The sequence below is a fragment of the Colobus angolensis genome, unplaced genomic scaffold, assembly GCF_000951035.1.
Source record: "Colobus angolensis palliatus isolate OR3802 unplaced genomic scaffold, Cang.pa_1.0 Scaffold6, whole genome shotgun sequence".
Taxonomy (NCBI): domain Eukaryota; kingdom Metazoa; phylum Chordata; class Mammalia; order Primates; family Cercopithecidae; genus Colobus; species Colobus angolensis.
Window position 1 is genome coordinate 11953488 of NW_012119598.1, and position 22934 is coordinate 11976421.

Genomic DNA, 22934 nt, shown 5'->3' on the forward strand with positions numbered 1-22934 from the left:
TGCTAATTTTTTTGTATTTTTAGTAGAGACGGGGTTTCACCATGTTGGTCAGGCTGGTCTCGAACTCCTGACCTCAGGTGATCTGCCCACCTCGGCCTCCCAAAGTGCAGGGATTATAGGCGTGAGCCACTGCGTCTGGCCCAGGTGAGTAAAATTTTAAATCCCTCTTGAATCCCAATGAGAAACATATCCCTAAAATATCTCTGTCACCCTTCCTTGTGATCATCTCAGAGTTCATCAGATAGAGTTGATGTACTGTAAGCATATTTCTAAAATATACTTTAAGGGATACTTGCGTGTAACTTATGAAAGTCCTACGGGAGCATTTTGCATCTAAAGTACCGCATACTGAAATTTGCTTTAAGGTTCTAAAACGATTTGTAAAACGAATAATGCAAATAGAGTTCAGCCACTTAAAATTCCTCTCATGCCTTCCTCAGTATGCCTCTTCATTGGACATTATTATGATGATTATAACTGTAATTCCACGGCTCACCAGAGTACTTTTACAAAGCCAATGCTCAAACTGTGCTATCCTTAGAAACCTCTGGGAGCTTTCAATCTAACTTATCAAACAAACAAAGTACTGAGCCAGGGAGGCACCGGGAACAGAGTTCAGATCTCCTGACCTCTGGTCTCTAATCATTTTCCCATTTCCACCAGGAAAGAAAACATCCCCAACAGTACCTACGTCAAGGGATGTCAGAAGTCAAACAGCGTTCATCACGATGCTGGCATCTGGAACCAGTGCCAACAAAACGAATCTTACCTAACAGCCTCCTGTTTTTCATATCTACATACTTCATTGGTGTGCTAAGCACCAGCAAAAAATTATTTGAACTTAACTCATTTTGAAACATAAGTGATCCTCCAAGAGCTTCTAAATGCGCAGGGTCTTGTTTCTGCCTAACGCCCACCCCTCAAGTCATTAACAGTGCCCGTGTCAAGCATTGCCCACGACATCTTTGAGGAGACCAGACATTGCAAATTAGGAAGAGTTGGTTGTTCCCTAAGAAACCATCAACTTGTTATCCTTTCTCTGAAGTGAAAACTCTGGCGTCAGGCCGCCTACAAAACTATGTGAAAAATGCTCCACGTCCATCTTATGCTGAAATGGGTGGAACTCAGCCAAATGTACCAATGCCCTTCTCCCCAGGGGCTCTAAAAATGCCTGAGCTCAATTTGGCTTTAAATCCCTAGTGCTTACAACTGATTATTTCTTGCAGTGAAGGTAAAGGAGATTAGTATGCACTCAAAATTTCCATTAAGTCTCTCCACTGTCTTGGGTTTAAAAAAGGAACCTATTGCTTTGAGGTCTGTTGGCATGGACCTCATGGAGCATACAGAACCACTTTATGGAGTGGCCACTGTATTGTGCATAGCAAACTTTCCTTTTTAAAGCAGGATGCCCTTTGCTAAAGAAAAACACACTGTGTTCCTAATGCCCTTATATGATTTTTTGTTTTTTTTTTACTCACTATTGTCCAGGAGAGAAATGAAGATCTCCTCTTAGTCTATTTCATCAGCCCCTCTACTTAGAGGACTGTTTTGGCTTTATCATAGCACCTGCTCATAGTGCAGCTTTTGTTCAGCTTAAAAGTTTCCAAGAATGGATTTTATCCAAGGTTGCCAACTTAGCAATAATGCTAATGGAAAACCAAGGCTGGTTATGCTGAAGTCCAACTTAACTGTTCCTCTTTTGTTTAAAAAACAGAAGGGGGCATGTCGGGCACAGTGGCTTATGCCTATAATCCCAGCACTTTGGGAGGCTGAGGCAGGAGAATCACTTGAATCCGAGAGGCGGAGGTTGCAGTGAGCTGAGATCATGCCACTGCACTCCAGACCTGGGCAAAAAGAGTGAAACTCCATCTCAATAAACAAACAAACATGCCAGGTGCGCTGGCTCACACCTGTAATCCCAGCACTTTGGGAGGCCCAGGCGCATGGATCACGAGGTCAGGAGATTGAGACCATCCTGGCTAACATGGTGAAACCCCATCTCTATTAAAAATACACAAAATTACCCGGGCGTGGTGGCGGGCGCCTGTAGGGGAGGCTGAGGCAGGAGAATGGCATGAACCTGGGAGGTGGAGCTTGCAGTGAGCCAAGATTGCGCCACTGCACTCCAGCCTGGGCGACAGAGAGAGACTGTCTCAAAACAAAACAAAACAAACAAACAAACAAACAAACAAAAAACCCAGAAGGGGGCTGGGAGCTAGAGTGGGTGGCATAGGTGTCTGAAAATAGCACTAGGTGACATATAAACACATAGCACGCCCTCAGAAAAGGAAGGCAGGGTCACCGCCAAAGTGCTTCCTTGCCTTTGTGGATCCTCCCTGGCAGAGAGCGCTAATGCTTCCCGGTATTTAACATTTCACTTCCTGACAAATGTCACAGGACCCCAACTTGCTCTCTCTTTCTCATTTAGAGGATGCCTGTGGTCATCTGGTTTTTTTAAAACTGTGCATTCCAAACCAGTCATTTTCCTTGTTTATGCATTCAAAGAAACAGATGGTGAAAACCACAGGGGGAAAAAGCCAACTAGATACAGCAGCCCCTGCCCCCCCTCCAGCCTTCCTGACATTACCATCTAATTCACGTTGGTCCACAAATGGCATTTAAATGGGACCAGCATTTTGCATCTGGTCAGGCAAGTCCAGTGCAGCAATCCGCATTGTGACGTGTGGAAGATCAGGGAGCTGGAAGTATTCTACTTTTGGACATTCTCTGCCTCGACCTGTTGCTTGGGTCACTTTCATGCCAATTGTGTGTTCTCTCCTCAGAGGAAAAGTGCTGACTGAGCTGTACCTTACCAAGTCTCCAGTTTTGTGGTTCATTAAGGCTTTTTCTTGCCACTTGACATAAGTACACAAAAACCTTCCTGTGATCTCTCCTCATTCCACCTCCCAGAACTGTCGAACTTCGGTCTAACAGGCACGCCAAGGTCTGGTTAAGGGGACCTCAAGTTTGGAAGAATTCTCCTAGGCATTTGTTCGGTGAGGCATTAAAGGAATTGCTACACAAAGGGCATTTTTAAACTAATTTTCTCAATGAAATCAAGTCAGGTTTTCATTTCCTTTCCCCCTCTGTTTGCTTTTTTTTTTTTTTCTACATTCCTTTCATTCTATGTATTTATTTATAGTTACAAAGCCTTAGCCTTTGGAATTACCAAACTGACCTCTTAATTCATTAGTGTTGCCAGGAAGGGGGCTAAATTGTGAGGTCTCCTGGGGCTCTCTGACCCAAAGCTACTGCAACTACTTTAGTGATTACTCGACACAGGATTTGCACTTTCCATATGTGGATTTTCTGTCCCTAGGAGGAATTCAACCTTTCTCAGATATTAGTATGCCATTCTCAGTAACTAACAGGAGGGTCCAAGACAGAGACTTTGAGAAGAGCTATGAAGTCAAGAAGGGCAGATTGCAGACATTTAGAAAAGGAAGAATCCATTTAATACATCTCCAAGTCTGGGTCCCGGCAGGATAGGATCAAAAGCCCAAAGACTGGCGTTATGTTAGTTTTCTAATTAATCTGCTTACATAAAAACAAGAAAACAAACTCGGATTGCCCCTCCCCACACTTTGATGGTGTTTGATCCACACTGTTTTGAGTCTCAGATCCTGGCGGCATGAGTTTTTGGAGATGCTTTTGACACTTTCATGCCTCATAACTTTGAAAGCCACGCGTGCTGAAATTTTAAAGAAGAGGGTCTGTGTTTGGGTAGCAGAGAGAGATAGGGTGGTCTGAGAACCAGCATGATGACAGTCAGCAAGCTGGATGAGAGGCCCTTAGGGTTCTTTCTGATGTTTCTGCATCTGTGTTCCCTGAGCTGGTACCTATAGCAGAGCAAGGGTCCTATAGTCAGATGCTCGAGGACGGAGCAAGTAGGGTGTAGGGAAGAAACAAGCCAGGCTTTGGTGCTGCTACCGAAAGGAGGACGACATTGTGCCTTGTGTTGCCAGATCTTTCATGTTTTCAGGAGAAGCCAGAAATTTGGAATTTTATGTGAAACCTGGTTTTCAAAATTGGCTTAAATTTTAAAAACAGTGTCTTGGCCAAACTAAACATGTCTTTGGCCTCTGGGCTGCCAGCCTTTGCCTTCATCTGTGTATTTTTGCCCTCCTTCCTCTTGGAAATCCTCTGAAGGCAGGGTCCCCATGCTCTGCACCAACTCCCTTCCTCGGCGAGAACTGAGCTGTCCATTTCCACAGATGCCCTGCACGCCCACACCTCTGTGTCTTCATCCATGCCGTGTCCTTGTCTGAGACGCTCTTCTTTCTTTCCTCATATTCAAACTTTAATTGATTTTCAAGGCCTGGCTGAATGCCTTTCCCCCATCAAGTCCTTCTCAAACAGATAATATGTCTCTGTCCTTGGAACTCCCTGAGCCAGTGATCCACACATCTCTAATGGCACTTAATCACTTGTGGTTTGACGGTCTCGATGCATCTCATCTCTTCTTCCAGCATTTTAAAGTCAAAGATCATTCCTTCTTCATTTAAATATAAACCACAGGGCCTAGTACAGTGTCTAGCACAGTAGATCTTGCATAACTCTATTGAGTGATACATTAATCAACTAAAGGAAAACTGAAGGCTATTAAGCAAGATGGTGTGAGGTCTGCCAGTATAGAATAAGCTTGGTTTCCAGGTAAGCCAGCTCTGGGTTAAGTAGAACCCATGGGATACGGGGCAGAACGGTGCCCTATCAGCCATGCATGGTAGTGTTGGGCAAGAGAGGGAGCCAAGAAGGCAAGGGAATGTTAGGTGAAGTTGAGAAATCAGAAACTGTAGAAGAATGCACCTCAAATTGGGTGAAGCCACTATTGGAGGGCAAGGAGGGCTGCTGGATGGTTTCCTTTTCCCCAGTTGAGCTAGTATGTGACATGAACACCTGGGTTCTTCTTAACCACAAACCAGAGCCATGTGGAGGAGTGTTTTGGAAAAGAAAAACCAAAACAAACCCTGCTTTTTACCTTGACATCGGAAGGAACATACGCTTGCTTTAGTTCTGGGGATGTGTGATAGGCTCGTTCATGAGAAGCTGTGTGCCAGAGGCCATGGCCCCACTGGGTCTTTTTCTGTTGCTTGTTGGAAGAATTAGGTCTGAAGAGGGAAGTGATTGACAAACAGAAGCTGGACTCAGGCAGAGCTGGATCTAAATCCCGATTCTACCACTCACAAGCTATGAGCACCAAGGTTCCATTCTAAGCCTATTTTCTCATAAGTAAAATAGAAATTATACTTCCCTCATAGGCTATATGAGTATTAAATGAGATCAAGTACATAAAGTACCTGGCATAAAGCCATAATAAGCCTTAGCTATTGTTATTGTAATTGTTACCTAGGCTATATAGATTTTACCTTTCGACTTTGACTTCCAGAAATCATGAACTAGGTAATTGAATTAACCATCTTGCTGAAGACAATTTAGAAAAATGAAGAAAAGCTAGAAAAGATCTTCTTAATAGTGTCAAGAGTTAAAGGATAATAACTAGGTCAAACTTTGGGAGAAGAATTAATAGAGGTTAGACTGCTTTTCCTTGGGGGCATTTGCTATTTTTTGCTGATCTGAAACAGGTGCCTGGGAGACTGTGTTGGGTTTTCTACAGCTTCTTTGGGTAAGGGGGAACATTGAACTATAGGGCTCACCAAAGTAGGGACCCCAAACCACCCCCGACTTTGGGTTGGAACCCTAAGGACCGTATCCAAAATAAGGATTAACTGGAAGTAAACCCACCCTTGCACAGGCTGAAGACATCAGGGTTGCCAGAACATCTCAAAGCATGGAATCAGATGTATGCTAGCCTATGAGGCTGGCAGAAGGAAACAAAATTCTCTCTGGAGGCAGAAAACATCTTTATAGGCTTCACATTATTTCTACAAATGTATTAAAAATGCAATGTCCGACATACAATCAAAGATAAACAGGAATTCAGGGGACAAGACAAGAGGAACAAGACAAGCAACAGTCAATTCTTGCTTTCTAATGCGGTAAGAATGTTATATATGTCTTAGTAATCACAGATCTCAAGGCTGTTTCCTTTCAAAATGTTTTATGATCAAATCATGGGAGAAAACATTAATCATGTTTTAATCATTCCTAAATTTAAGTCAGATAGAAAGAAATTAATCTTTAGGAATGTATAGCGCTCAAAGTGAGATCTAAGAGGCTGTGAGAATTTTAAATCGAAGCAGCAAATGGTAAGAGACAGTGGTCCTTGATGATCATCTGTAGAGTTCTTTGGGTTACTGTTTTCTGCTGTTCATATCAGTATTGGCATTATTACGGTTATCACCAGAGCAGCTCAAGATACACCAATGGGAAACCCTAGGAGAAAATGTGTTTTTCCAAGTCTAGGAGATAAAGATATTTATCCAAGAGAAAGATGGCAAGGCTCCAAACTCAGGACACTTTATTAAAATGCTCATCAGATGAGATCTTTTCAGTGGAGGTTCACAAGCTGGGTTTGTTTAGAGGATCTCGCCAAGAAGTAGGACACTTGCCCATCTCTCTGGAATGCCTAAAAACAAAGCATTTTCTATCAAGACAACTTCTGCCCACATTGTGTCACTTGTTCAAGGTCTCAGCAAGTCTCCTTGGGGGCACTTCTTTTCTTGGGCATCCACTTCACCTCCTTAATACAGAGCTGGCTAGGTGCCTGGGATAGGGGCAGAGCAGTGGCAGCAAAGGCCATGTGGTCAGGAGCAGTTCAACTTCTCAGCTGCGTGCTGCTAGCTCAACGGAGCACTAAGCGAAGTGGGAAGGGAGCAAACGGCTGTCACTCACAAAGGCCAATCCTTCTCCCCACAGCAATCCTCATATCTACCATGTTTTGCTATGTTTCCTTCTGATGCCAGCCCTGTGGGTCACCCACCTACTTATCATGACTTCTCATCGCTTCCAGCAACCCTAAGTAAGAACAAAGCAGTAAAAAAATGAAGCAGAAAAATCCTACTCTTTGAAAGGAAGAATTGGGTGGAGTGGATGAGAGACAGAGAGATGGGATGGAGAGGAGACTGGGTAACTTCGCTAGTTGGTCATGCTCCAGTGACTTATTATTTATACTTCTACATTATCTATCTATCTGTGTCTATCTTTGTATGCATCAAAAATTTAAAAATTATAAAAATATATACATTTTGTCATTTTAACAAGATTTTAAAAAACAATAAGAAATAGTACTTGAAAGGTTTTCTTCTAAGAGAATGATGGGACACAGACCTGTTCTAGAGTCTATGTCCCATGATTCTCTAAGTCTCTACAATCCAAAGCAACATTACAAATAGCCTGAATTGTGCAATTGTTTGCCTCCAATATAGATAATGCCTTGATTATTGGCCAGTGGAGTTTACCCATGAATTTAGTAGAGCAGTAATGTGTGAAATCAGCTTCTTGTGTCCTTCCCTAAGGCCTAGTCAGGAGTTAGGTAACCCAGGAGGTGCTCAGGAAATAACAATGGGTAATTGGTGAGAAGTTAAAAAAATGTCCATGTGCCCTAATGATTACAGATTTATAACCTCACCATTCATAGTACCTATGATTCTCTGAATTTAAAAGTATGTTTTACTGATTAACAGTCATGTATTTGCACTTTTCTTGGCATATGTGCGAAGTAAAATTTGACTGCTTCCTGTCTATCTCTAATTCCTCCCCAGCCCCTGATTTATTTATATTATCTCTCTTTGTGTTTCATGAATTAACAAGAGTGTTTAGCTTTCCAAAATTGCCTGTTGGAAAGGACTTCTTTCACTTAAATGCCCTTGAAAAGCATTAACAGAGCTACCACAGTATTTATTAGACTTTATAATAACCTCTTTGTCTTAAATGAACTATTTGATCCCTTCCCTTTAAAGAAAACCCAAGGAAAAGAAACATTACCATTATCACTGCCTACCCATAAGAACTGGGATCCAGTTTTCAGAAACTGTAAAGCTACAGAGGTTTGCCTGTTTAAAATCCAAGAGTACTAGTTGCTTTTCTATGACCAGAGGAAAAGCCACATGTTGCCTAGTCTGGATTTATTAATTCTCTGTAAATTTGTTCTGCCCAGCTTGGGTGTAGCGGTGAGCTCATTTATTTACTTGCATAGCAACAATATAATGAAAACTGAATCTGGCCTTAAAAATACACCCTCGTAAGCCGTGTCCATGGTTAACCCTTCCAAATGCTTCCCTTGTGCTCATGAAGTTTTTTTCCCATGTATTTGGGGAGGTGATTTACTTTCTTTCAAAGTCGTTCTGATGCCTGATTTTATGCTAGAACCAAACCTTTTGCTAGCCACATCTAAATCACAGCCAGCTTCTTTCCCCAGCGAGGAAAAAGTCACAACTGGAAGCTCAGAAGTGGAGCAGTGGCGCTCTTGGGTCACTTTCATTTGACACAGCATCGGGCAGCAAACCCGCTCAATGGAAACAGTGCCCCGATTGTTAAGCCCCTAGCATGTCTCCCCTGCTGCTTTCAGGAAGCTCTTTGTGTAGCAAGTGCTAAAGCAATATTTAGTTATAGAGTGACCAAGCACCAGTGAGGAGCTAGGAGCATTTAACATGAAAGAACACGACGGGAAATGACATCTGGGTTTCACAAGTGGTTGAGGTCTTTCTCAGAACAATGCCAAATACAAGCCTGTGACAAGCTGGATACAGCAAAGCCATTTCTTTTTTTCTGTCTCATGGACTGAAATGTTCTTTGAATGAAAACTATGAAAAAGCACAGGTATTTTGGCTCTTCTGATGTCCAGATAAATTCAACAGGACACTGAGCACTACATCTACACTGGGAAATGGATTTTAGAGAGATGCCCGCAGACTGCCCTAATGGGAATGGGACTATGGAGGGGAGGTGAGAGATGAGAATTTGGGGATCCAAATGCCGATTGGTATCATTTCCTCCTAAATAGGAGAACTCTCATGGTTTCGCTGGAAGAAGAGAGGCAGTAGCTGATGAGCCCAACCACTCACGAGGCAGAACTTGGTGCCTGCTCTGAAGGTGGCTGTCGTGTCCAGAGACACCAGGCCTAAAATGTCTTCTGCAAAATCCAATAGGATTAAATAGGGGAAAATGGGCAGAAAACAATGAGTTCCAGGATGAAGTGCTTTCTTAGCTCTTGGTAACAAAACAGGGGTGAGGGTGCTCCTTAGTGGGGAACTCTGGAAGTTTTTTTGGGTACAAGACCTGGGTCTGTCAAAGACTGATTCTCACTGGCTCAGCACACTCCAGCCCCTGCCTCCTTGTGTCCCTGCCTGCTCCTGCTGTCTTTGGGCTTGGCTCTGTCTTCCAAAGTGCGCTGTGGTTCTGGATGGGATGGTGGGCTGGATCCTAAAGGAAGAGTGGGAAAAATCTGCAAAAACTTAAGGGTCAAGTGAAATTTATAATCAATGCTTGAGTATCTTTTCTTTAAAAAAAAAAAGACTCTTGATGTCAGGCCATTTTTATTAAACTGTTAAAGTGATTCTGAGAAAGAACCAGATAAGGATATCTGCATCATAAAATTTTAGCAAAGATCATTAGAGACAATCAAGCGTCACTTGCCATTTCACAGTTGAGGGAACTCAAGTGGAGTTAGTTACTCAGGCTATTAATGACAGAGAAGCCAAGGAGACCGTTGGTTAGCTGGGCCAGCAGTGCTGCGGTATACCTTTCTCGATGCCCTGTGGCCTACACTAGCAATACATGTTAGACATTTTCCAGAAATCTACTACTTTTCTAATTTCACAAGTAAATTCTCTTCAAAAAAGTTACTTCCTTATATGACAGCCACAACTTGAAAACTGGGTAACTTGTGTTTTGGGAGGTGCCTCCACCTGGTTAAATGAAGTTACCCATTTGGAGGAATTTGAAGTCATTTGGAAAGACAGTCTTAGGCCAGGCGTGGTGGCTCACGCCTATAATCCCAGCACTTTGGGAGGCCGAGGTGGGTAGATCACGAGGTCAGGAGCTCGAGACCAGCCTGGCCAACGTGGTGAAACTTCATTTCTAATAAAAATACAAAAATTAGCCAGGCATGGTGGTGCACATCCATAGTCCCAGCTACTTGGGAGGCTAAGGCAGGAGAATCACTTGAACCCAGGAGGTGGAGGTTGTGGTGAGCCGAGATTGTGCCACTGCCCTCCAGCCTGGGCAACAGAGTGAGGCTCTGTCTCAAAAAGAAAAAAAAAAAAAAAAGAAAAGACAGTCTTTCCATGTGGCAGAGAAAGCCAACATGGCAACGTTCTCAGTGGTACTGGAGTCTAGACATCACCCTAGTGACCTGCTCGGGACTCCTGGATCAGCCCACTCTGAAACTGCCCACTTCAGCTGGGTGGGAGGAACTTCCATGCTCCTTAATTCAGATTCCCTCAGCATTGAGGCTACTCCCTGGACCTGAGGTGGGAGCCCTGGGCAGCAACTTTAATTCATCCTGCCAACAGGGTATGATTTAGCACCCAAATTGCTAATGAGGTGTCCAAATACGCCTTCTTCTTTAAGGGCTTGGCGACATCATCCTTCAGCCGGGATGTAAAAATCATTAGCATTGGAGTCAGACAGACGTGGGCTCAAATATCAGTCCTCTCACTGGAGGCAGCAAGTTAACTTCAGCAAGTGAATTTCCTTCTCAGACCTCAGTTCCCTCCTCTGAACAGTGAATGCTGTGAAGTGCACCTCACGAGGCTGTGGAGAGGATCAGGTGGTAGTACTTCTCTAGGATCCCTAACATGGAGCCAAGGCTCGAGCTGCCTTGGGGTCACCCCCACTCTGGTTCTAAAACTATCTTGCAAAATGAGACGGAAGCATGGGGTAATGACACCAGTGAAGGCTGCACATTCAATTGGTGGTGACTTTGAAAACAAAAACTCTTCCAACAAATAACTGGTTTAAGTGTGCCATGCTTTAAAAAAACCAAGTATTACAAAAATTAATCAAATAAATCAGAGGTGATTGTGGCATTGCTAAAGGCTTCTTTGCTTCAAAAAACTAATATACTATGGGATCCCTTTAAAGAGAGGACTTCTTGGTACTCTTCAAATGTTAGTGGAGTTACATCCTATTTTTTTTTTTTTTTTTTGAGAAGGAGTTTTGCTCTTGCTGCCCAGGCTGGAGTACAATGGCGTGATCTCAGCTCATTGCAACCTCTGCCTCCCAGGTACAAGCGATTCTCCTGTCTCAGCCTCCCAAGTAACTCGGATTAACAGGCATGCGCCACCATGCCCGGCTAATTTTTTTGTATTTAGTGGAGACGGGGTTTCATGATATTGGTCAGGCTGGTTGCGAACTCCTGACCTCGGGTGATCCACCCACCTCGGCCTTCCAAAGTGCTGGAATTACAGGCATGCGCCACTGCGCCCGGCCTACATCCGACTTTTGAAGAACAGGCATTGACACACTTTAAACAGGAGCAGCACGTCTCTCTAGAAGTTAATCTTGACAACGTTTAAGGCACAGCTAGTTAGAATGAAGTGCTTTTGATTGCTGACAGTTTCTAGTTCTGCGTTTTGCACGATGTATTCAAGCAAGTCTTTTTTTAAAGATTTGTACAACCAGGCCGGGCGCGGTGGCTCATGTCTGTAATCCCAGCACTTTGGGACGCCGATGTGGGCAGATCACCTGAGGTCAGGAGTTTAAGACCGGCCTGATCAATATGATGAAACCCCATCTCTACTAAAAATACAAAAATTAGCCGGCGTGGTGGTGGGCACCTGTAATCCCAACTACTCAGGAGGCTGAGACAGGAGAATCACTTGAACCCGGGAGGCAGAAGTTGCAGTGAGCCGAGATTGCACCATTGTACTCCAGCCTGGACAACAAGAGTGAAACTCTGTCTCAAAAAAAGATGCGTTCAACCAATATTGTTTGTTTTATCATGAAATTAAATAAATAAATTTATTCTGTTCTCTCTCTCTCACAAATACAGTGTTCTCCTACTTAGCCAGACGTCATATTAAAGCAGTCTCTTACCTCTTCACTCTGATAAGCACAGTCACTTAGCATGAAACCATTAACAAAGGAGGGTTAACCTCTGTTTGCTTTGGTGTGGGTTTATAAGAAGTTACTAATGCACTCTTAGAAATATGCATTATCTATAAACTTTAGAACGAAGTGCAACTGAGTTTGAAGGCTTTGGCACTGGCCAAACAAAAAGGACCTTTGTTAATTTTTAAGGAGGGGTGTTACAGTTTGCTCATTGCTTTGGCTTTGGTGACTTGTCTGAGAAAAGATACTTCTCATTTTCAAAGTGAGCTCATAAAGTCCTGCCCTTCAAGTGCTGAATGACCTCCAGTTTTGTGTAATATTAAAATGTATCTTGAAACTTCAGGGGTGACATTTTAGATGGCAAGTTCAGTTCTCTGCATGGCCCCAAAAACCATGTATCAAGGCAAACAATTCATTTAAATTAGGATTATCTTTATGTAGAAACGTACAATTCTGGAACGTAGTTGTATTTTATTGATTTATAAATGAAGAAACTGAAGTACCCTCTGCCCTAGAAGTATTTTTTGGCTGTGTATGTATTTTGTGTGTGTATAGGCAGGGAATAGGAGAAAGTGAGGTGAAGTCAGGGTTTAACTTTTCTGGAAGCTTTCATTTCCTCTAAACCTATTTTTTGCTTGTTGTTAGACAAGTCATGCTGCTAATATATAGCACTTAGTGGCCTAGTATCTGAGTGTCGCTCTGGGCAACCAGATTTCACAATGCCTCAAATTCCAATAAGGGAAGTCCTTGTTCCTTAGCCAACAGCTTACGGGTGTCTGCGTGTGTGTGTGTGTATGTGTATGTACGTGTATGTGTGTAATTTGTGATGACTCAGTGTCTAGGAAGGTACAAACATTGTAGCTAATCTATTTCTGTTTCTTACATTACCTTTCAGGAATGAGCCTGGAAGACCTGGCTAAAACCTTTGAATCATTTCCTGCCAACATTTGGCTGTGACCCATTTTGGAAGGTAGAAAATGGTCCTTAAAGATGATGTCATAGGATCTTGGTAAATCTGAATACTACTTGAGTTTTCCAAGTGCCACCTCAAAGCAATACTTACCCCAGTCTAGACCATCAAACGCATTGCTATATCAGACCATTCCATTTTTAAGAAGCTCTTGAGATCAGTGAAATATACAACATATTCTGGGACCATAGAGAAGGGAGAAACTGCTGGGTTGCCGAGAGGAAGCTTCATGAAGGGGATGAACCTTGGAGTGGGTTTTAAAGAATGGATAGGAGTTCACTGGGAGAATAGATGGGAAAGGCATTTTAGGTAAATCATAACATATGGAAAGGAAGTTCTCCTCAGAGGAAAAAGTCAGGCCGGGCACAGTGGCTTATGCCTATTAATCCCAGCACTCTGGGAACCTGAATTGGGCATATCACTTGAGGTCAGGAGTTCAAGAACAGCCTGGCCAAGGTGGCAAAACCCCGTCTCTACTAAAAGCACAAAAATTAGCCAGGCTTGGTAGTGCATGCCTGTAGTCCCAGCTACTGGGCAGGCTGAGGCATGAGAATCGCTTGAACCCGGGAACCGGAAGTTGCAGTAAGCCAAGATGGCGCCACCGCACTGCAGCCTGAGTGACAAAGCGAGACCCTGATTCAAAAAAAAAAAAAAAAAAAAGGCTGGTTTTCCTCCTTAGGTGACCACAGAGGAGTTAACTAATCTTGTCTAAATTGGGCAAAATGCACAGAAGTTAAACTCTCGGATAAGCCCAACTTTGTATCACTCATGCTTTGCGTCAAGGTACTCATTTATTGTGTATGAATAATTACGCTTACAGCACACAGGCAGTGACATTCTGAAAGGTCCTTCAGCGAGGGGAAGTGACTGTATATAATCTGACACCTCTCATACCAGATGGTAATGAGCTGGACCATGGGATTGGAGCAGCAGCGTGTGAGGGTGGATGTGTGATAAGATCAGAACCACCTTTCAGTTAATTAAAGGTTAACTCTAATTTAACACTTTGATTCTCGCTTCCACCTTGTTCATTGGTTCACTGGGCTGCTATCTGTGGGCTGATGCTCTACCAAGTGCTCAGCCTATAAGCAGTCAGGAGGTAGCCATGGCCCCTGCGTTGATGGAGCTTGTAATTTAGCCCCAAACTGATCTTCCAAAAGAGGTACAACAAATAGTTCCAGCAGTTAGAATAAAAGCGACACATCCAAAGAATAATCAGAGAAGCATACATAATTTCCCATGCAGATCAACCGTGAAATGAATAAGCTCAGGTGACAATTTCACTGATCTTTGAAGCAGAGAAATGAGACGATTTTAGATCTTTTTAGGCCTTTGGGTTTGGACATTTGTAGGTTTCATTTACGCCAAACCACAATCCCATATTAAGTAGAACTTTTGCTGTTAAAAATTGAAAACTTTTTTCTTCTTTTATAATTCAGCTTTTCAAATTATTCGACTATGAGTAACTCATTTAATTTAGGATTGCCTATGGGTTCTTGGCAATCACGATGCATATTTAGAAATCTTTGCAAAGTGAGAAAAATATAACCTACATATTATTTTCTAATATGATGAAATAGTTATGAGCCCTAAATAGAAGAATTAATGGGGTAGACATGATATGGTTTCCTAGACATTGGCTTAAATGTTTATTAATTTCTGTTTTGCAGTTTTTGTGTTTCATATTTTGGAGCCAAAAGATCTTTTATTCAGCTCTCAAACATTCTTATAGGCACTGGGCATGTTGCCTACAATGTCTAATGGATAAAACAGCCCTGTGCACAAAACCCAGAGTGAAAACGACCAATGAAATTAAGTAAAGGTGTCAGCGTATATGGTTTTCAGATAACTTGGAGAGTTTTTTTCCACCTTTGCAGAATTCTTGTAGAACCAAAGAGAAAGCCACACACTCAAAAAGCACAGCATATGTGTTAGCAAGAAAGCACTTGTACCTTCGGTGTGTAGTAAGAAACACAACAGGGCTGATGTAGTAGAAAATAAACTCTGAGAAAAGAAGCGCAAGGTGAGGGGAATGCATTCTTTTAAGCCCCTGCCATGCTAAGCACTGAGTCAGGGACTTTCTATGTATACTTCTATTTAATTCTCATGACAGCCCTATGAAGTAGTTAGGATCGTTCCCATAAAACAGATGAAGAAGCCAAGGCTTAGAGATGGTTGGTAACTTACCAAAGGATATACAGCTATGGAGAAACAACCCAGCATCAGCTGAACCCTGAAGGCCTTACTCTCTCCACAGTTCTCATACTGTCTGCTTGTTTCCTGAAAGGGTGGGGATTTTATGACATATTTCTTTCTCTAAATGCTGATTTAATAAGTGATGAATGTCAGTTAGTGTGGAGGGGATAAAAGAGGGTGGGTAGAGGTTGGAGTTTCCAAGAGAGCAAAGTTGAAGTGATAGAAGGCAGAATTCACTGTCTCTCTTGTTTGTTTGTTTCTTTTTTTTTCCTTAAGTGATTCATTAGTAGAAAAAAGCAGTGCTGGATAAAACTTCCAAAGCCCACAGTCTGTAGCAATATCAAGAGAATTTTGAACTATGGAAAGTCCCAAATCATAATCAGATTGGAACATGTCCCATCATGGTCCCTTTACAGTGTTTCTCGAGATCTAGTCCTAGGCCACCGCCCCCAAAACTATGCAAGGAGCTCAATAAGAGGCAGATTCCTGGGCCCCAAACCAGACCTACTGGATTAGCTTCTCTGAGGGAAAGACCTGGGAATCTGCATTTAAACTCACTGTCCCTACCTCTAGGGGTGATTCTATGCCCATTAACATTTTTAAACCCCACCCCGGTGGTTCAGAATAAGATTCCACTGCCTCCTCATTTTCTTATTCAAGAGCTTTTAAAGACCATAGCTTAAACTATCAAGCATATCTAGTTCTGGGCTCACTATTATCTTACAGATGAAATATTTAAAGAGAAAATGAGCAAATTGCTTCATTAAGCAAGTCAGTAAAACTGCTAAAATGCAAACTCAGAAAAATGAATAAGCCACGCCTGATCCCCAGTGCGCTGGGATTATCGCTTAGGGCCTAGGCTTAAGTCATTAGAACGATTCCCACCCACTGAGAATATCCTATACTCAGGAAGATGTTGACAGATGTTTTTTAAAGCAGTTGCAATTGCCAGGAAGGCTAAAATCACCTCCTAGCAGATAAGCCATCTCCACTATGAAAGAAAGGAAGGAACGGAGGAAAGGAGGAAAGAAGGAAGAGGGAAGGAGGGAAGGAGGGAGGCGGGGAGAGAGAGAGAGAGAGAGAGAGAGAGAGAGAGAGAGAGAAGAGAAGTGAGGAAGAGTGAAAAGAAAGGAAGAGGCTACCACACTCCCATGGGTGTGAACCACTGGTCTAGGGTACATGGAGAGAGGCAGCCTAGAGACCCAGGATCAGGATACTGTGGAGAAGCCATTGGTATTTGGCAGGGAAGGTGCCAGGGCCACCCTCTTGTCCTCCCCATCCTGACCATGTCACTACCCCAGACCCTGACTGTGCGATGCTTCAGGCATGACCTACTCTTCAGCCCTGGCTGCAACTCCTGGAAGGGCTGGCACAGGTCATTTTCAGAAGCTGATTTCCTCCTGCAGGACTCATCTACCTTTTGCTAAACAGAAAATGTTCTACTGAGTGTAGACTTAAAGAAAGTAAAACAAAACATGGAATGTGAGTGCCTGAGGGTCACCCCAGCACCCAAGCCGTTTGACATCAATCCAAGGGAAGATGAGTCAAAATTTCTGCCCTCTGGAAGGACAGGGAGCCATGGGGGAAGCCTGCAGGGCAGTCCCAGCAGATGCAAGGGGAAGAAGTCTGAAGGCTTAGGCTTCTCCCACTTGGAGCTGAAAAGGTTGGGTCTAAAAAGGAAAACACGCTACCTTCCTGCCAAAGTCAACCGTGATGAAAGTTTAGAGCCCACCACCTCTCCGCTAAGCATTTCCTGTTCTGGCCTCCCCATCTGCCTCACACTGGCTCAGATGTGGGAGAGCTATTTTTAAGGTGCAAACAACCAGGACTAAGAATGAGAGAAGTTATTTATTTATAGTTACACTTTTCAACTGTTTTTTTCCCCTCTGGAGATAGAGGCCAGGTTTCGTTTTCTCTTTGAATCTACAATTCCTAGGACAAGGAAGACTGAAAAGCCACAGGTCAGTTTATCACCTCTAGGCAGGCATCATTGTCAGGGCAGTACAAGTCTAAAAGCTGTGAACCACCCTTGAGGAATCTCTCTTAAGGAACATGCACTCAGCTCATGCCACATGCGTGCTCTTGAGAATTATTTTGTAAAACATGCTTTTTATATAAAAAGGTGATTCAAAAATGCATTAGTGCTTTTGTTGTTTAAAGGAATCCACCTGCACAGTCAGGGTCTGGGGTGGTGACATGGCCAGGATGGGGAGGGCAGGAGGGTGGTGGCCCTGACACATTCCCCTACCAAACACCAAGGGCTTTCCGCACTACCCTGATCCTGGGTCTCTAGGCTGCCTCTCTCCATGTACCCAAAAATGCATTAGTGCTTTCGTTGTTAAAGGAATCCTTTGTTTTTTCAACCGAGGATTCTAATAGCATCAAATAGATACTCCCTAATTTACAGAGGTTTGTAAAATCAGATTTCATATTAGATTTACTTGGGACAGGGCAGATCTATAGCTAGTGTTCTAAGGGTCAACAAGCTCTTTCTGGTATGTAATTGCATCTTTCCTCTTGTAATTCAGGGATATCTTCTTATCCAGTTAAAGTGGTTCATTCCTAATACCAAACCTTGCAGGACCCACTGGCATTTGCCAGTAAATGAAAGAGGAAATCCCTCCCTTGTGATGTTCACATAAGCATCATCTTGGTTGTGGATATTACCCCGATCAGTCCACTGACATTATTTTCCTGATAACACATGTCCTTACCTAGCATTCTCTTGGTTGCTTCTGTCTCCCCCACAGCAATGTAAGCATCACCAGGGCTTTGTTTATCTTTAATTAAGCACTGTATCACAAGCATCAAAAATATATTAGATGCTCAACATTCATTGTTCAATTAGTGAATTTCTATTGACCTCAAATTGCTAAAGTATTTGGGATTATACAGGGTGTTGCAGAGCCCCCCCCACACTGTATTTTTAAATTGATTCCTTCTTAAATATCCAGGTTCCACTGTTTTCACCCACTACCTCAGGCATTATTATAAGAATGACTTGAAGGACAGGAGGATGACTTCAGTCCAATTCCACTGGTATCTATGCATTTTAAATGAGTCAAACTAAGCTGATAACTCTACAGAATGAGTTGGTCAGCATGACCTACTCCCAGTTTCCTCACTCTCACTACTTTGGGTGGGTTCCTTGTTCAGGAAGGCCACCGAGGTCATGATTCAGCTTTTGGCCAAGGGAGGATCCTTGTTGCATCATCAGGCTTGTACGAGATTTGGTGTCTGTTCCACTCCATGAAGAAACAGAAAAGATAGGAAACTATTTGAGCAGAGAATGAAGGCTTAGAAGCTAATGTATGAGAAAGATGGAGAGAAACAGTTTAATAACCCATGTAACCCAGGATGACACAGGAACTTAGGAGGGCTGGAAATCAACCATACTCAGCACGTGGTAGTTCAAAGAGGTTTTGCTGAATGATGGATGAACGGCAAAATCATGCATACATGATACCTGAGCTAAGGTATTGGTTATATCTACTTCTTAGCAGCTTCAAGTTATTATTTTGGGAACATTTCCAAATGCTCCAAGTGCAATGGGAAAAAAAATAAGTAGGAACAAAGATTTAGTTAGTCACTTACTCACCTTTTTACCCACATGGGGCCCACTGGTTCCCCCAATGCTTCTCTGCACTGATGGTGGCACCTGATATACCTCTTGTTCTTGGGTGCCATGGCCAGTGGGGACTTGGTAAATTCCCTGATTTTGGTAGGAAGGTGGCACTTGGTAGATGGTGTCTCGGGGAGCAGCCTGCGGGTTTGGCACTTGATAGAGCTTCTGTTGGCCAAAGGTCTGCTGCATCAGTCCAGAGGCAGGCTGGTCGTGACTGGAGGTGGTCTCTTGCACAGGACCAATCAGAAGCTTCACCCGGTTGCCTGGGACAATGCCTTGTCGGCCGTGTAAGGAGCACAGCCACCATCCTTCCAGTCCCCCTGTGTTCTGCTCTATGACGGTCAGGATGTCTCCCTTGCGAAAGGCCAGTTCCTCGGCACACTCTGGGACATTGTCATATAAGGCCCTTGCCATAAGATTCTAGGAAAGAAGGAAGAGAAGGAAACCGTGTTAGAATATTGGGTCGATCCCTTTAGCACCTAAGGCCCATGCTCTTATGGAAAGGCACACTTCCTGGAAAGAGAGAAGCATAAATCTGAACAATAGACTCTAAGGAGAAAAACAGATGGTGCAGACAAAAGACAGATACATACACACTGCATCTGCCACCAGTGACATCAGACTGCCTCCTTGGAAAAGCTCAAAACACCAGAAGAGTTCTTTCCTCTAGCAGGAGATGCCGTGCCAAGGAACTATGAGTAGCACTGTTACAGAGTTAGAGCATGGTTCACTATACAAAATGTTTTTCTTCCTTTTTTAAAGTGAGCTTAAGGAAAAAAAAAATCCCGAGATATTCAGATGTACAACAATGAACATTTCTTAATATTGTTCTCTACTGGAGGTGAAAAGAGTAAAAGAAAAATCCCAAATAACACAGTACAAATAGCATTTATATTTGGAGTTGAAAAATCAACAGAAGTCCACATATATATGCCTTGGCAGGGCTTAGAAATTCTTGTTCTCAGATGACAGAAGCCTCAGATCCAGAGAGAATCTACAAGCAAGGTGTATAGACATGCCATCAAGCATGGAGCATAGGCCGGCAGTCATCTACATCTCCAGCTTTGACAACGAATTTATTAACACGTAGGAGGATGCCAACTCTTCTCTTTCGGTCTTTTATGCATACCTTTCCTGAGGGCCCCTCCTCGCCCTCCCCTTTCGTCACCTACTTCTTGAATCTCGCCATTCACATTGGAAAAGCTGTGCCTTCCCCTTTCATGGGTCCAACGCACTCTCCGTCTTTGTATGAAGGCCTGTCTGGCACATTCAGTACTAAGCAGACAGCCAAAGTAGGCATTCAGCAGAGAGTGGGCAGGCGGTACGTGCTGACATTCTTGGAGGCCTTTCAAAGGCTGGGAAGATTTCATTTCTTGGCGTTAGTAAAGTTTCCCAGCACGCGGGCAGTCATTCCCGCATGCCTGCCCCCTTCCCAGAGCACAGAGAAGTCGGGGACGTTGTTGATTCAGCACAAGCCCTTGGAACACTAAAAGTGATCTCTAGTGCTTTGTTAAGATGTGTGGATGCACTTAATGTCATTGAGGTGGAGCTCATTTAGGGAAGAAGGGATTGCAGATTGGATGGGGCAGGTTCGTGACTTTATTTCATACCATGACATATTCATGGGATTTTCGGCTGAGGTTGTCTGGACTTTTGCCCTCTGTTTTCTTCTCTAGCGACATGGACTTGATCATTCAGCCTTGAGCTTTTCATTTCTTTGAGCCTGACTTGCACCACTCGCACCCCCCTGTGGCAGCCCCACTGCCACGGGTTGTGCACATTTTCCACTCTGGAGGGCTGTGCAGTGGAAGGGATCTGCCCTCTATTCAGTAGTTGGGAAGGTCCAGTTCTGCTGCTGTGAGCCAGGTTCCTCTTAGCCAGGGCAATTAAAGGAGATAAAGCCATAGAGGACAGTCCTCAGGAAGCTTTGTGATACTCTTCAAGAATAAGGTTGAAGTCCTTTTTCTTGACAGTTATGAGATCCAGGAAGTGTGGGACACAGAGAGGTGAGTGGCCAGGGAAGCTAAAGAGAAACTGAGGACTGTGTGTTTCAGGGGAAGGATTCACTGGGTAGTTAATATTCCAGGAGGCGTTGGGTTTCATCTAACAATTAAAAGTTCACATACATAAAGATAAAATCAGGCAGCAGTTTATCCTGTTCGTGGAACCATTTAAGGATGGTGTCATAATCCTAAAATTGCCTCTGTTTCTCTTCTCCCATCTTTTGGGTGTTCTGTATTTCACAAGAGAAATCATAGAGTTATAGAGGACAAGATTCTGGTCCTTTTACTAAAATGACCTCCAGGAAATGATTCCACCAGAGTTGTACTGAGATTATTAAGTGGGGAGAGAGCTGACCACTCTGGTCTCTGTCTGTCCCTTTATTCTGGGCCCATTCAGCAATCGGGAAGCCCCTACATGAAATCAGAAGTAACAGAGTCGGGCCAGTTGTATGAGAGCTGGGGGTTGGTAGCTGTGCAATTATATTGGCTACAAAGAAGGGAAAGAAGAGAAACAGAAAACAGTAGAAAGGCAAAGGGCTACAGATCTCATCAGCACAAATCAGCTCAAAGTATTCGGAATTGGGCCACTTCCAACTCCAAGAGCACCCTGAGGTACTGAAGTGGATCACCAGAGCATGATTGATCAGAGGCAGATAGAAATCCCTGTGCGAGAGTCGTCCTGGGTGTTCTTTGTCTCCCGTCCCAGTGACCTTCTTACCACCTGGTGAGCAGCCAGCTAATGTTTCTACACCGGCCTGTGAGCTGCTTTTCGGGGAAAACTCTCAGAGCCCCACAGTCTGGGCTGATGTAGGCACCGCAGGTGAGTCCTCCGGACGGGTTGTCAGGACTTTCCAGCGGTCCTCCTCAGTGCCCACAGAGATTAGGTTTCAGGCACAGCTTGACACTGCTGTTAGTAGCCAGGACCCCGGCACTAGTCTCACACCTGTTCACACACTGATACATATTCTCAGCCTTGGCTGAACAGGAGTATGAGTTATTTAATATCTGTGTAAGCTACAGAGAGCCAATGTCTACATCAAACCACTCTCCTAAACTGAAGCTTACAGCTCCAGAGACCTTTAGAGATCACCTGAACGCAATGCCCTTGAGTCACAGATGATGAAATGGGTCTGGGGAGGCCTATCATTTGCCCACGGCCACACTGTTGGCAGCGATGGAAAGAGAATTGCGCTCTTTCAGTTTAATCCTCTTTCCAGAACTTTAAGCCGCCTTAGCTCAGCCACACAGCGTCCTTGTTACTGGGCTCAGTTCCATTATATGATAAAGTAGTGAAGAGGACTGGTTCTTCTTCTTTTCATGTCTATGGAATAAATTGGGTATTTGGGGTCTTTGGTTCTAGCTGTGTTACTTTGCCAGGCAACAGCTCCCCTTTGGGCCTTAGTTTCCTGGTCCTTGGTAAGCTATGGTGATGTTTTAATTAATTTGCTAGATGGCCCTTGGGCTTCAGGCTCCCTCCCCGCCTTGCCTCCTCTCCATTCGCAGTCCAGGCTTGGTCCTATTCTAGTGATGCTATTATGTATGTTTTATACCTATCTGATATTTATCTCACTCACGATTACATTTCAGAAGAACTGTTATCTCAAAGCAGTATATTTCTGAATTATGAATGGGTTCTTGTCACTGCAACCTCTTGTTGAGTATCTTCCTACAAACAGCAATAGTGAAACCATTGGTTGCATTCAAGGGAACTTCTAAGACAACATATTAATAATGATACTACTTGATAAATTATGGATAAATCTCATCAGATTCCAACACAGATAATACATCAGCAAGCAGGGAAAGGCATGGGGCAGGAGTTGGGCTTTCAAAAAGATTTGGTGTTGGCGCAAGGTTTCGGTAAGACCTTAACAGCCAAATGAATTTCAGCTGGACCATAAACCATCTCATTGAAAAGTGCACATCACTCGTAAGCAGGAAAATCAAGAATGAATTCTTCTGGCAAGGAGGTGAAGGGACCCTTTCCTTCAGTGCAAAGGTGTGATTCTTTGAGGCCATAAAGTCAGAAACTGATGATCTGCTATCTTAGAAAAACTCCAGAGAAGCAGTTTCGTCTACTCAAGATCTACCCTTTCTCCTGCCTGCCCCACCACCTTGGATATTTATCTCCAGGGTAGGGAAGGTCAACACAGAAACAAATCAAGGAGAGATAAGAGAACTATGTAAC

At 43.5% G+C, this 22934-nt stretch overlaps 1 protein-coding gene across 3 annotated transcripts in view; it reads right to left on the reverse strand.

Annotated features, from left to right (window-relative positions):
• NEDD9 (neural precursor cell expressed, developmentally down-regulated 9) overlaps positions 1–22934 on the reverse strand; it is a 200788-nt gene that overhangs the window by 10450 nt on the left and 167404 nt on the right. For 2 of the 3 annotated variants that reach the window (XM_011962689.1, XM_011962688.1), the window contains one exon: positions 18717–19163. The exons of the other annotated variant lie outside the window; for it this stretch is intronic. In XM_011962689.1, coding sequence (XP_011818079.1) covers positions 18717–19163 — 447 coding nt within the window. The remainder of the gene's footprint in view (positions 1–18716; positions 19164–22934) is intronic. 3 annotated transcript variants of the gene reach the window in all.